Source organism: Nasonia vitripennis, chromosome 2 (assembly GCF_009193385.2).
Source record: "Nasonia vitripennis strain AsymCx chromosome 2, Nvit_psr_1.1, whole genome shotgun sequence".
Lineage (NCBI taxonomy): Eukaryota > Metazoa > Arthropoda > Insecta > Hymenoptera > Pteromalidae > Nasonia > Nasonia vitripennis.
Window position 1 is genome coordinate 27,094,024 of NC_045758.1, and position 13,009 is coordinate 27,107,032.

General features: G+C 37.9%; 3 protein-coding genes across 3 annotated transcripts in view; 1 reads left to right on the forward strand and 2 right to left on the reverse strand.

Annotated features, from left to right (window-relative positions):
- Positions 1 to 7,468, reverse strand: part of LOC100120575 — a 60,809-nt gene extending 53,341 nt beyond the window's left edge. Inside the window, exon 1 of the mRNA XM_001604153.6 lies at positions 7,013 to 7,468. The gene's annotated coding sequence lies outside the window, so the exon portion shown is untranslated. The remainder of the gene's footprint in view (positions 1 to 7,012) is intronic.
- A 586-nt stretch (positions 7,469 to 8,054) lies between these two features.
- On the reverse strand, positions 8,055 to 11,031 carry LOC100120549 (beta-catenin-like protein 1). The gene is made up of 8 exons (XM_001604132.5): positions 10,832 to 11,031; positions 10,009 to 10,738; positions 9,716 to 9,939; positions 9,408 to 9,590; positions 9,161 to 9,308; positions 8,713 to 8,879; positions 8,449 to 8,632; positions 8,055 to 8,358 (listed from the first exon to the last, which is right to left on the reverse strand). Exons 1-8 carry the CDS (start codon positions 10,859 to 10,861, stop codon positions 8,270 to 8,272), a joined length of 1,755 nt encoding a protein of 584 aa, XP_001604182.2. The 5' UTR covers positions 10,862 to 11,031; the 3' UTR covers positions 8,055 to 8,269.
- Positions 11,032 to 11,066: 35 nt separating this feature from the next.
- Positions 11,067 to 13,009, forward strand: LOC100117751 (Golgi SNAP receptor complex member 2). The gene is made up of 2 exons (XM_001604233.6): positions 11,067 to 11,813; positions 12,079 to 13,009. The coding sequence occupies exons 1-2, from the start codon at positions 11,674 to 11,676 to the stop codon at positions 12,581 to 12,583; spliced, it is 645 nt and encodes a 214-aa protein (XP_001604283.1). The 5' UTR covers positions 11,067 to 11,673; the 3' UTR covers positions 12,584 to 13,009.

A 13,009-nucleotide genomic window follows, 5' to 3' on the forward strand; every position in this document is an offset into this window, starting at 1 on the left:
TCTCTCTCTCTCTCTCTCTCTCTCTCTCTCAACTTGTCGATTACATACATAGACACACCACACCCTCTCAAAGCATATTACGACGATGACGCGCCGGATTCTCTGATGCCGAAGGAGAGTCTCGACGAGTCTCTTCTTCGCTCGATCGATACGCGTATAATAGAGGCTCTTCCGATGACATGTATCATACGTGACGCATTGCTGCTACGCTCGAGTGAGGTCGACGTAATTTTTTATTATTTTCGGAGAGAAGAGTATACGGGTATTCTTTTTTAACAAAAATTGGTTCGATGCGGTTCAAACCTGTTTAAGAATGAAAAATTTCGGGCAAACTGAAAGCTCTTAACGATGCTCTCAGCTTACAAATTAGAGCAGCAACGAGATCATATTGATAAAAGCTGCACTATTCATCGCTCTGGCATCAAGGGCTTTGTTGCGGAGAAGCGCAGCACAGTTTCCTCGCGAACTCAATAGAACTTGTAAAATTCAATTATTGTCGAATTTCGAAAGCTGAAACAGCAACGCGGGACACGATACCGTACAAAATTCATGGCTATTCCACGTCATAGTTCGGCCCCTTTGGAAATTCATCCACGGAGTGACGGGCCGAAACTCAAAGCTGTATTATACACCAGGCCAAGAGTGATCGATTCTTCGTTGCGTCGTCGAAAAAGAAAGCCCTCGGAGTTTGAAGCGCTTTGATTTTTTTTTGTTATTGATGGGAAACTCAATAGTTTGAAAACCATTTTTCTTTTTAAAGTAAATATTTAGAAAATTATACGACCGAGAAGAAAGAAAAACTGAAATAAAGCTATTTTTATAAGTAGGAACCGTCATACTCGTGCTATAGACAATTCAATCCTAATACATTATTATTAAACAGCAATAAGATGACGATAATTCAACGACACGCGACTGCGTCAGTTGAATATAAATAATCGACAGTAGAGAAGGGTGAGATAACGAAAAAAAGGCAAACACAAAATGGGGGCAGCAGGCTCGTGCAGCCTATACAGAGTTTATACGAGAGAGAAAGACTCGCGTAGCTTGTCGTGCAAAGGGAAAGAAAGGAAAATTCGAGCGAGTGTTTCGTAGAACGAATGCCAAACCGAGCAAATTTAGACGCTCGACGTCGCCTGCATGGAAGCTACTGCTGCAGCCCGACTGCGTGAAGGCATCGTCGAGTCGTATGATGCTGTTACGGCAACGACGTTTGTTAATATGGCCTGTGTAGTCTACTGCACGATGTTTTGACCACTGCTTCTCTATGTTTTTCTTGTGAATGTATTCTAGAGGTATTATTTTTTCATATCGTGTTAGGGGTTGAATTATTTGTTTTGTTTGAAATGCACTGACATGAGATATAATTAGAGATTTAAATATGGAATACAGTGCGCACAAAGATACATGACATTCTGATATTGTCATAAAGCAGTTTTAATGAAAAATGTACGAACGCGATCCCTGGTTGGACGTCATGGGTAGAATAAGGGTTTCTTTGATACCTTTGAAATATAGTATTTCACTTTGTCAAAGTCCTACGGCTACATCAAACTCTATGACGCAATACCGCCATGCCGAGAGATTGATAAAGTAAAAGAATTATGCGCTTTCATCATTCTCTGATAACGATACCAGAGGCTTCTGTAAAGAGTATTTTTAACCCTGATAATAAGGACCGTGAAACTGATTTATTTCTTTGAAGTTCACTAACTTATGTTTTATCATATGGTGAAACGTGAACAAAAATGCGCCAAATCAGCAGTGTGGGAATCACCAGAGAATTTTCTAATTTAATAAATTACTCACCAACACTGCCCTTACGATCAATAATTTAATCCTGTTAGGCAGCTACATTAGCACGTGAAGGGCTGTAAAATCAATACCAGTGCAGTGTAAAGCATGTTAGACGCGTAATTCAACATGCTAGTATTTGTAAAATGAATCCTGCAGATTTTTTGTAAAGGCCAATTAGTTGAATTAAAATCTCATTTGGCAAAAACTTGTTGGCGTCGTATTACGATATATACCAATTAAAAACAAATTTATGATCTGCCCTTCGATGTCTGAAAAAAAACTCAATTTGACGTGTCCATCAACATTATTCACAAACTCGATCTCTAAAAAAAATCCCCCAAAAAGATTCGGCCGAAATGAGAAAAATGCAAATAATCGAACGAGAGCGTAAAAATAGAAGACGAGCGAATACACAGCGAGTATAAAAAATGAAACTGATAAGCAAAACATTTTCCGAGAGTTAATAGCCCGAACGAAACTTCGGAATTGAAAAAAGTTTCGGTGAAAAAGAAAGTAACTATAAAAGCAAAGAGTTTAATAGAATGACGAAGTCAATAAAAGAGGTGTAAAAAAATAAACGCTCATTGGCAAAAAAGAAGGAGCGTAGAAAATATCACAGAGAGAGAGAGAGAGAGAGAGAGAGAGAGAGAGAGAATTCCAACGGGTGAGCATCGCCAAGTAAGACTTGGCACAGTGACAGCCATTCGGCATATTATACCTGAACCCTCAAATATGTATTTTTGCATAAGTGCGCAGTTTCGGTTCGATTGAGAAAAAATGGATTAGGCTGGAATCCATGTGCCGTCTTCAATGCACGCGTATACTGCTGAATATGTATCAAAATTTAGAGTAACACGTTCCTGAAAATAAGGGATGTGTATTTTTTAAGAATATTATTCAAGAATAATTTTTCGCTGGGTCAACGACTCTGGCCTAAATCAATTAAAAGTGCGAAAGCGTGCACTTATATTTTTTACTGCAAAACTTTTTACGCAGCTTCTCGTATAGCGTATAAAAACTTTTTCAGAGCAAAGTAGTGCGATACAGACTTTTGATATGAAAAAGTAATTAGTTACGAGACGTATGCATTATTCATACATTCGGGCGTGGGCGGCTTGTTTACGGAGATCAATGAGACGGATATATTAACATTCGATAAAACGCTCGATCCTTTAAAATTCATCCGACGTGTCAAGATGATATGTCACTTTGCTCACATACAGTATACAGAATCAAATTTTTTTCTAGCGAATGAAAATAATATTGAAAGGAATTTCGAGACCATAGCGCCGATTCATTACGATCCATATTTCAATATGCTAATCTCAGCTGTTCTCTTAAGATTTGCATATTTTTAGGTGTTTGTTTTCAAATATCCGGCCGTGCAAACCAATTGCCTATTCTAATACCTGCATTTCTTGTTTCCATATGATTCTTCTAAACGACTTAGAAGTTTAAAGTAACACTTCATTATTTTACCATTAATTCAATAGAAAGCATTCTAATAACCGAAATCAGAATCAGATATCGTTCACATCCACGCAAAGCGATTATTCAACGAAACCTCCATCTATCTCCGCACACAAAGTGAACGTATATGTATAATACCTAATCTCGATCGCAGCGAGCATTACAAGCGCACGATAGATATACCAGTGAGGCTCGTTTCATTAAAATATCCGCACGCGCAGACTGGAAAACTCGTGTTTGTCCGGCGTTTAAAGCCAATCTCTTTCCAGTTTCTCGGGCTCACGTATATATTATACACATCCACGTACATACATATCGCACTGCAACAGCTTTGTGTGTAATGACGGCCTTACGCTATTCCCACATGACGTTCCAAGCTCGAGATATATCGACGCTAGAATTAAGCTCTCGCCCTTCCGGGTCTTCGCGTCATGCGTCTCTAGACTCTTGACTTTTTTTCTCTCGGTTTCGCGCGATCGAAATCGCGAGCGTGTATGTATACTCGTACGTCAATTAAAGACACGGAGAGTAGGCTGATGGTGTATAGGTAGCGACGGACGGGTCTATTTTGGCGCGCGGAGGCACGTGATTGGAAATAATAATATTCTCGTGACTGACTGACTGCGACAGAGGTATGAGAGAACGAGAGAGAGAGAGAGAGAGAGAGAGAGAGAGAGAGAGAGACTCGAGGATGAAGTTATTGCAGTCGGTTGCGAGACTATTGTTCGCTGGGTTATATTGAAGAAGGTTGGAATGTAAGGTTGTTAAATGGTATCTCCACACGAGGCAGATATAATTATTCAATAATTGGAATCGAATGTAATAAGTTCGACTCGAGCGTGTGGGTATGTATTGTCGAGGAAAGTGATTCGAAGTTAATGGAATAGAGGGAGTATGTTTGCTTTACGAAAATTGGGAATAATTTATTGGCGGGTATGACTAGTCACTGCACTTGCTTATAATTATGTGTAGTTTATGAAACGTATAACAGATTGTTAAACAATGTGAGTATAACGAACTTTCGATGACGACTACATATAACTTATAGAGTATACTTTGGCGGACATTTTAAAAGCACTTTGCATGCAAAGAGCCAAAAGCTTTTCCGTGACACTGTTTGAAAGTCGATCTTTTCACGATGAAAGAAGCAATGACACGTCGGAATTTTTTATCTCTACTACACTATACGTAAGCTCTATCGAAAAAAAGTTTCAAGTCGATAGTGCAGCCGATGCTATAGTTATATAGGACAAAGGGATGTAAAAAGTATGAGTCCTGAGCTTCTTATATGCGGTAATGAGCTGCCATATGCCAATTCAATTGAGAGTATCGATCGCACGGCCGAATGCGAAGTCGATGCAGCGTAAAACAATAGTCGCGTCGACGAATAAGAGCACGGGATAATATTTTCACAGCAAATAATACTCGGTTCAGTTCCAAAAACAAAGAGATTAGATATAATCACTCTCCCTAGCATCAAGCTCGCATCGCTTGCAGACAATTAAGCTCTCCTAACGATAACTGCAGTCCCAATTTCTCCTTCATAACGAGCCTAGCCCAAATAAATCCCCCCCATTAGGGAGAACCTGCACATGTACCCTCCCACTGCAAAAACTACGCCTAACTCGCGAACAGAACCGACTCATATCTATATGTATGCGCAACGATGAAAGCTATAATATAGGCATACATCCTGCAGTCTCGCGCAAATTTCAAACTCCGACAGCAGCTGCTGCAGTTCGGACGTTACACTATACACATACACGTAAACCGGTAAAGTTTAATCCTCGTCGCCGAGGTACGCGCGCGCACGCGCGTCGACGCTTTTCTCTTTCACGAAAAGCGGCTCTCTCAATTTTCCAATTGAACGAGGACGAGCGGCATTCGGACAGAGCTGGAAGATAAGTAGCGTGATTTATCTGCGAATGTGTTATCGGGCCGTGCATTGTACCAGTTTTGCGAAATGACTTGAATTCTCGGCTGAGAGGCTTTTTCGGAGGAGCTATTGTGGAATTTCAATAGAGGCGGCGATATAGCTGACGATGTAGCTTTTGAATATTCGGTTTGGAAATTTGTTGGTAATCGAAGTGGGGTGTATTGTTCTAAGAAGCTTTTATTGATCGTAGGTTAACAAATTATGGGACAAAATCGATAGTTCTCCGTGTCTCTGGCAAGTGAAAATAGGTGGCGCATAGTCACTTTTTCGATCCCTTATAACAATAGGTGTGCCAAATTTATAGATACAGCGGTCTGCCTGCACCAATGCTAAAACTGTTTTATTTGACCTATAGTGCTTCAACCATTCATACTATAACTGCTAAAATATAGACAGCCATATTATACAAATAAATCCCATTTGCCGGGCTGTCCGCGAAATCAATAAACTCTCCCGGCTTGCAAGTATAAAATATGCAAAAAAAAAGCGTCCGGACGCCATAACAGGTATATCAAGACACACACGACGCTGTGCGCAAGTAGCCGGGCGACTTTTTCCTTCTCGCAACGCTCGCGAGAGAGATTTCTGCGAGGCACGTGACGTAATCGGATAATTGAATGGAACGATATTATGTATACAGAGTCGCAGAATCATCTCGTTAATGCGCTCGCATCTCTTCGCTAAAATAAAGAAAAAACATAGCCGCCGCCGCAGCGATACCGAAATCTACCCCGAGGTGAATTCCGAAAATTATATTCCGCGATGTAAGTGTGTGTGATAAGTATTATTGAGCATTGCGTTTGTTACCCAACGCTACGTAATAATTGTTTTTATCCTGTCGGCCGTTAATAATGCTGGTTTTTTCGCGTCGGTATATCGTCGGGCATCTTTTTATGCCTGCGCTTTCTCGCGCGCATAATGGGCGTGCGCGCGCGCGCGCGATTACCGATATATTCGTGTGCGAGGTTTTTAATCGGACAACCTTGACGGCATTATTAAGTTCAATTTCGAGCTGCGACGGCGGCTGTGTGTGTAATAAATATAGCATGCGTAAGCTTGGACAAAAAGTTATTTGTACACGGGATAAATGAGTTTCATGTGAAATTTATAGGAGGTTTTCGGAATTTTATCGTTTCACGATGATTACAATCTTTCGAATTAAAAGCGCACTATACATATATTGCGTAATAAGGATCAAATATTATACTTTTTGTAAAGATCGAAGCTTGAGGCAGTATTACATCAGATGTCACTTATCTATGTACGACATAAAATAGATCTACTAATCTGTCTGATGTGCAGCCGCACCAAGCCAAATCTACATGCGGAACGTATTATAAAACAGTCGCACACAAAAAGACCCCGCCGATCAATCGTATATTTATATATTTCAAGCATCGCCGACATTCCCGCACAATCAGCAATTGCGGAGAGAGAGAGAAAGAGAGGAAGCGCGTCGGGTAAATTTAGCGACTGCATACACACACACACAGAGCAAGTGCTTCATCTATTCGCACTAAAATATCCACTTATGAGCCACTCGAATTACACCGCGAACATTGACTTCGATTACCAATTAAGACTTCGATACTACTATACGCGCGCTTTCTAAGCGTATTACACACACACACGCACACACACACACACACATATATATATATATATATATATATATATATATATATATATATATATGTAGGAAATCCGATATCCCTCGTACACGCCCCCGAATAAGCTGATGTACATGCCCGAAAAGAAAAGAGGCCTATACAGTTATTATATATCCCCGGATGTGCGATATCGACTCACCGAGAAAAACAAGGAGCATCAGCCATGGTGTTCTCCCTCTGGAATCCGAGGGAAATCAATCAGAATCCCCAAAAGCGGAGCGTTCGCGCGGGCGAAAGCTCTCTCGCCCGCGCACGGAAAAAGCTCTCTCTGCCTCTCGTAGCACTGGTCGCCCGGGACGCCGCTATACCGCTGCACCGCACGTAAATATAATATGGAAATATATATTATCACCGGCTGATCTTCGCGCACACAGAGTATATATACGATTGTTGTACAAGTCGAGTACACACACGAGAGCGTCTACAGGTACAAGCACTTAATATAGAATCTACGGTAGAGAAGAAGAGCTTTTCACGAGAAAGAAAATGTAATACAAGAGAAAATAGTCGCGCGACACGGAGCAGCGCGAGCTTGCGCCGGAGACTGCGGGCCGCTCTGCCGCAGTGCAAGTATCGAGGATGGCTTTTCCGGCGCTTTTCGTCCCCGTCGACTCTACTCGGGAGTACGCTCAGTGTGTGCGCGCAGTGGCGGGGGAGCTTGCGCGATTGGCCGAGCGATCGATCGGTGCGCTCTCTCTCTCTCTCTCTCTCTTGCTGTCCGTTGAACCCTCCTTATGCATGTGTGTGTACGATGTACCTATATGTATATATGAACTGCTAGTGTGCATGAGCGAGAGATGACGCGTGTGGGTTGGTTTTTGCTCTTGCTTTGCGAGCTCTCCCTCTCTACCTCTATAGTTTCTCGAATGCTCGTCTGAAAAGGCATTTCGGATGGGCAGGTGATTGAGAGGGTTGAGATAATATTCTTGTTGGCTTCGTTAAAGTATGCGGGATTGTCTTTTAATTTTTGTTTTGTCATTTATGATTCAAAATTTTTGGGCAGCTGGTTTTTGCAAAGATTTTCCTTACGTAAAGTCTAAAGATTCATATCAATATAATTTGAAATATTTTGTTCTTTTCTCGCATAATTGTAGTATATTCGTAAACCACCGCACGAATAAAAACTAAGAAATTAACTATTTTTCGAAATTTTGTGTAATTTCTTAGTTAAAATCACTATACTTGTTAGTGTAAATAATTTATTTGAATTCATGATGAATTAGCTTCATAACACCATGAAAATATTTAACAATACAAATACAAATTAATGATACCTTCGCATGTGTCTTTAGGTGAGCTTATATTAATCACTTTTTGTGAATCAAATAGTATAATATAAACAGATGAAATATCGCATATGATATAAAATTGAGTTAATTAGGTTGAAAAAAAATATTCAAAACTTGTCGATTAATTGAAGAATGTGTTGTTGCTGCGCTTCCTTCCACTCAACGTCTCCGTCATCTCCTAGATTTCCGGCATATTCTGCAAGAAGAAAGTTTTTGTGATTACTATAGTTCAAAGTCGCTTACTTGGCTTGATGTTTTAAAAAATTATCAGATCACTTTTATTTACCTCTTACAATATTTCTAATAGTTTTAAGCGAGGCTCTTCTCTGGGTAAGAATTCGTGTTACTCTCTGCTTTACAGCTGGTGGGCAACCAATGCAAGCTTCAAGTAATATATAATCGACTAATTGCAAAGTAAAGAGTCCTTCGTTCAGTCTTTTAATCATTGTCTCTTCTTCATCATCATCATCCTACAAGAAAAATGTAAAAATTGAAACATCTTTCTATTTGAATGAAACATTACAAATGTTTGACTCAGAGAAAATGATACCTTTGCATTTTTTTCTACTTCTTCTACTTTTTCAAGGTATTTGAAGTGGAGTTCCATCAACCGATCAACTTTTTCATAGTCATTTTCAGTAAACTTACTGAGTAGCCTCTGACGTTGTTGACCTTTACAATGTCTTAACATACTAGCTATGATAGATACGACGTGTTCTATAAACAATAATTAATTATAGTTAAATGCGCACAGTTACAGCATAAGCGGGCGAAGCAGCAGACCAAACAAAGCAGTTTTATCATTGGTGGCACACCACTTTATCTAAACTCGTCGTGCATATTGTTTTGAGAAAAAGTATTTTTACTTGCCACAGATTCTGATTGATTAGGTGGTAACGCAAGGGCTCGTGAAAGAGCTAGTCTAAAACTGCTTTGTTTTGGTAATTGATATCGCTCTAGTACGTATGTACATTAAAACTTTAGGATAATATATTTACCTTCATGTTCTTCAGCGGTAACGATTTTTTTTCGATTTTTCGTGGGGGTTTTCATAAACAAGGGGAATATTGTCCTAAGGCCAAGAATATCAACAAACTTACTGCAATTATCTTTACCATCAGCACCGTTCATTGCATAATCAAGAACCTTTTTAATAATAAAATCAAAATTACAATAAATTGATATTTTAACAACGAAAAATTGTTTGATTAATTTTTTTTAAATAATTAAATAAAATCATTTTACCTTCAGCGAACCATTTCGTGACATTTTCTTTTCTCTCAACATAAGATTCATAAGTTGGAGTCCTTCACCTTTTAAGAACCTTTCACGGTTAACTGCTTCCATCAAACTTGAGCACAAGATATCAAAAAGATTTTCCATCAACTCCTGTTCTTGATCTGTTTGGGGATCGTGCCTCTTATAATACTACAATAAAAAAAATATATATATATATGCAAGTATTGAAATAAACAAGTATGTACGAAAAATTATATAAATAGATGTAAAGTCAATACAGAAATCAAAGTATTAATAATAAACAAAAGTCTTACAGCCAACTGTTGGAGAAGCACATCAATCCCATCTTGATCACCTAGTAAAAGCTTATTCTCTTGAGTATTTTGGAGCAAGATGGACAAAATTTCACTGGCGTAAAGTTTGTTTGTGTTGAAAGGAGTTTTCATTTTTATTCTTTTCAATAACCATGCTATCAAACCTTGTTTGCCAGCTTCCACACACAATTCTGGTCTAGTTTCCAACAAATTTTCGAAGATAGCTGCAAAAGACATAAGACAGTTGTTATTAAAATACTTAATAACTTTTAAAGTATAAAATACAAATTTACCTAACGTGTTAAAGACTCCATCACTTTCCTCACTAATGGTTTCATCAAGTCTATCCAAATTTTGTACCAATAAAGCAAAGACTTGTTGCTGTAACAATGCATCTATCAATGTATCAGCTTCTTCTGCTGCTTCATTATAAACATCAGATTCTGTGAGCTCTTGTAATAAATCTACAACTCCTACTGCAACATCAGTATTTTCATGTGCCAATAATTCAAGCAACGATGGCACTATACCTAACTCTACCATCACAGGATAAAGCTCTGGATTAGTTGCAACAGCGTGAAGTTCTTGTAAAACGTCATGAAGTTCAACTTCTGACTCCATAAATTTGTCAGGCTGATCTGGAAATTTCACCCGCATTTCCTGGTTTCTCAAAGCTCTCTTTTCAAACAACAAAATCATTCTCTTCAAATTTGTTTCATCTAATGGCTCAACCTCTGCTGCTTCTGTTTCAACATACTTCAAGATATCTGCTTTTTGCTCTTGAGTTAATTGTGGTTCTACAACATCATTTTCTGGAGCAGGAAGTGCTGCACGAATTGGAGTAGGTGGTTCACTTGTTCTTACAGGGGTTGCTCTTACTGGTGTAGGAGTTTCAGGAGCGTGTCTTGTATGTCTTTGGCGAGGATGGTACGGTGTTTTAATAAGTTTTTTTGATCTTTTGGCATCCCATTCATCTTCATCATCCTCTTCTCCTGGGGCTGAACGTTTTGGAGTATTTGGTGGCTGAGCAAAAATTATAATTAGTTTTTAAAATCTTGATAATTATATAAATCAAGCTAATAATTCATTGTTGACGTAACCTTTATGTAAACTTACCTTATAAGACAATAATTCTCCTATATCCATTATGAAAACTTATAAAATTAATAATTTTTATTAAAATTAGACACCACTAAACATGCTTAAAATGTGAAAATGTCACAACTTGGAAGGCATGTGTGAGTAAATAATGTTTATAGAATTATAGGCTAACTAGTCCGTTTATAACAGATTACATGCTTCTACAACTGTAGAGTCAATCAAGCGAGAGTGTAGATATGTTCTTGGCATTGACGCCATTTTTAGGGAGGGGGGCATGTGTTTCAAAATATAATGTCTTTTTTCAAAGGTTAACTTTGGAAGTCGAGCGTAGATGATACAAAAACAGAGAAACATTCGAAGAAATTAATACTCAAGAACCAACAGAAATCATTATGTTTTTTTAATTGAACATTATAGTAGTTTGTTGTACTTACCAGTCTCACAAGTCAGGGATCCAATCAGTACTCGAATCGCAATATGGAAGCCATACTTAGATAACAAATTATCATGCCATTGTATAGTTAATTATTGATATGCTTAAACAATCGCTCATTGATCCATATGAACACACAAGTTTATCCTAATATACACGATTAAAAATAATTGTTTACAAGTTACAACCTTATTGAGAAATTGTTCAATGGCGTCTCTTTACTGGCCAATCAGCGCTTGCCGTTCGTTGCCACTGAGTCTTTCGACGTAACCTGTAATTTGTCCTGTGATGTCGTCATGTGCGGAATTTCTCGAACGAACAGCCGGACAGCCCACAAAAATCGTACACGTCACAACTTTCGTTATGTTGCTTAGGGGCTAAGTGCATTTGAAAATTCGTCCGGGAACAACATTAACGACAAAAAATGGAAACGCTTTATCATCAAACGAATAAGTTGGTGCAAGAATTACAGCACTTGTTCAGCCAGCTGGATAAAAAAAATCCTAACCTTGACGTCGCGGCAGTTGAACATGAAATCCAAACAAAACTTCAGAATATTAACAGGTACTTACTTATATCAATAGTGTTTTTTTATTCACACATATGTTGATTATTGGAAACATTAATCGGTGGTGTTTTAAATCTTTTTCTTTCTGTGCGTAGTTTCGCGGGTTTTAGTGATTTAATTTTTTTTTAATTTTAAATTCTGACAAAAGAGTTTAAGTTTTAAAACTAAAAAAATGCCAGTTTTTTATCTTGTAAAGTAAACAGATGATCAGCAAATACAAGAAATTAATCACATCAAAAACTATCAAATTGTTTTTTGCAGTAACTGTGATAGGCTAGACATTTTGTGCTCAAAGGGCCCTATATCACAGCGGCAAAATGCAAAAATGCGAGTGGACTTGTTGAAATACGAAAGCAGACATCTGACATCAGCTCTGAATAAATGGAAGCAGACAATTTTAAGCAAACAAAGAAAAGAGGCAGAAAGAGAAGCTCTTCTATCTCGTAAATTTACCACCAATGATCATGTGGACATAATGATTGATCACAGCCTACAACATAACACCAGCATGCGTAACTCAATCAATGGAGTTGACAATATGCTCCAGACAGGCTTTGGTATTATGGACAGCTTGCAATCACAGAGGTATACACTGAAGGGAGCACATAAGCGTTTAATTGATATCGGTAACGTCTTAGGTTTGTCTAACACAACTATGAGACTGATTGAAAACAGAGCTCGTTCAGATGGATTCATTCTGGTATTTGGCATGATTTTCACATGCCTTGTTATAGCACTAGTACTGATTTATGTTTACTACATATAAACATTCCTTGAGTGCAAGAAATTGTAAATAGTAACGTATGGGAAAGACTATGGGAATGAAATCGAATTCAGTGATTATACTTTGAATTTATCCAAAGACGTTTTATTACTGTAAATTATTATAAAGTTTAAATCTCAACAAACAAAAAAAATAATATATGATGTTTCTAATTTTGTATAAAATTGAAACAATGTTGTTATGAACGTAAATATAATATTATAAAAATCTCTTGCACAGAGTTATAAGTTTGATAAAGTTTTTAATTTGTTATCAATAATTTAATTTTTTTTTTGTTTAAGTTTGACATTTAACTTTAATGACAACATTTCATAATCCCTAAATGAAATTCGAATTGACAATCACAAAACGTCAATGAGAAAGTTGGCATTGATTTGAAAATAAATTATTTTTGTACAAAGAAAGAAA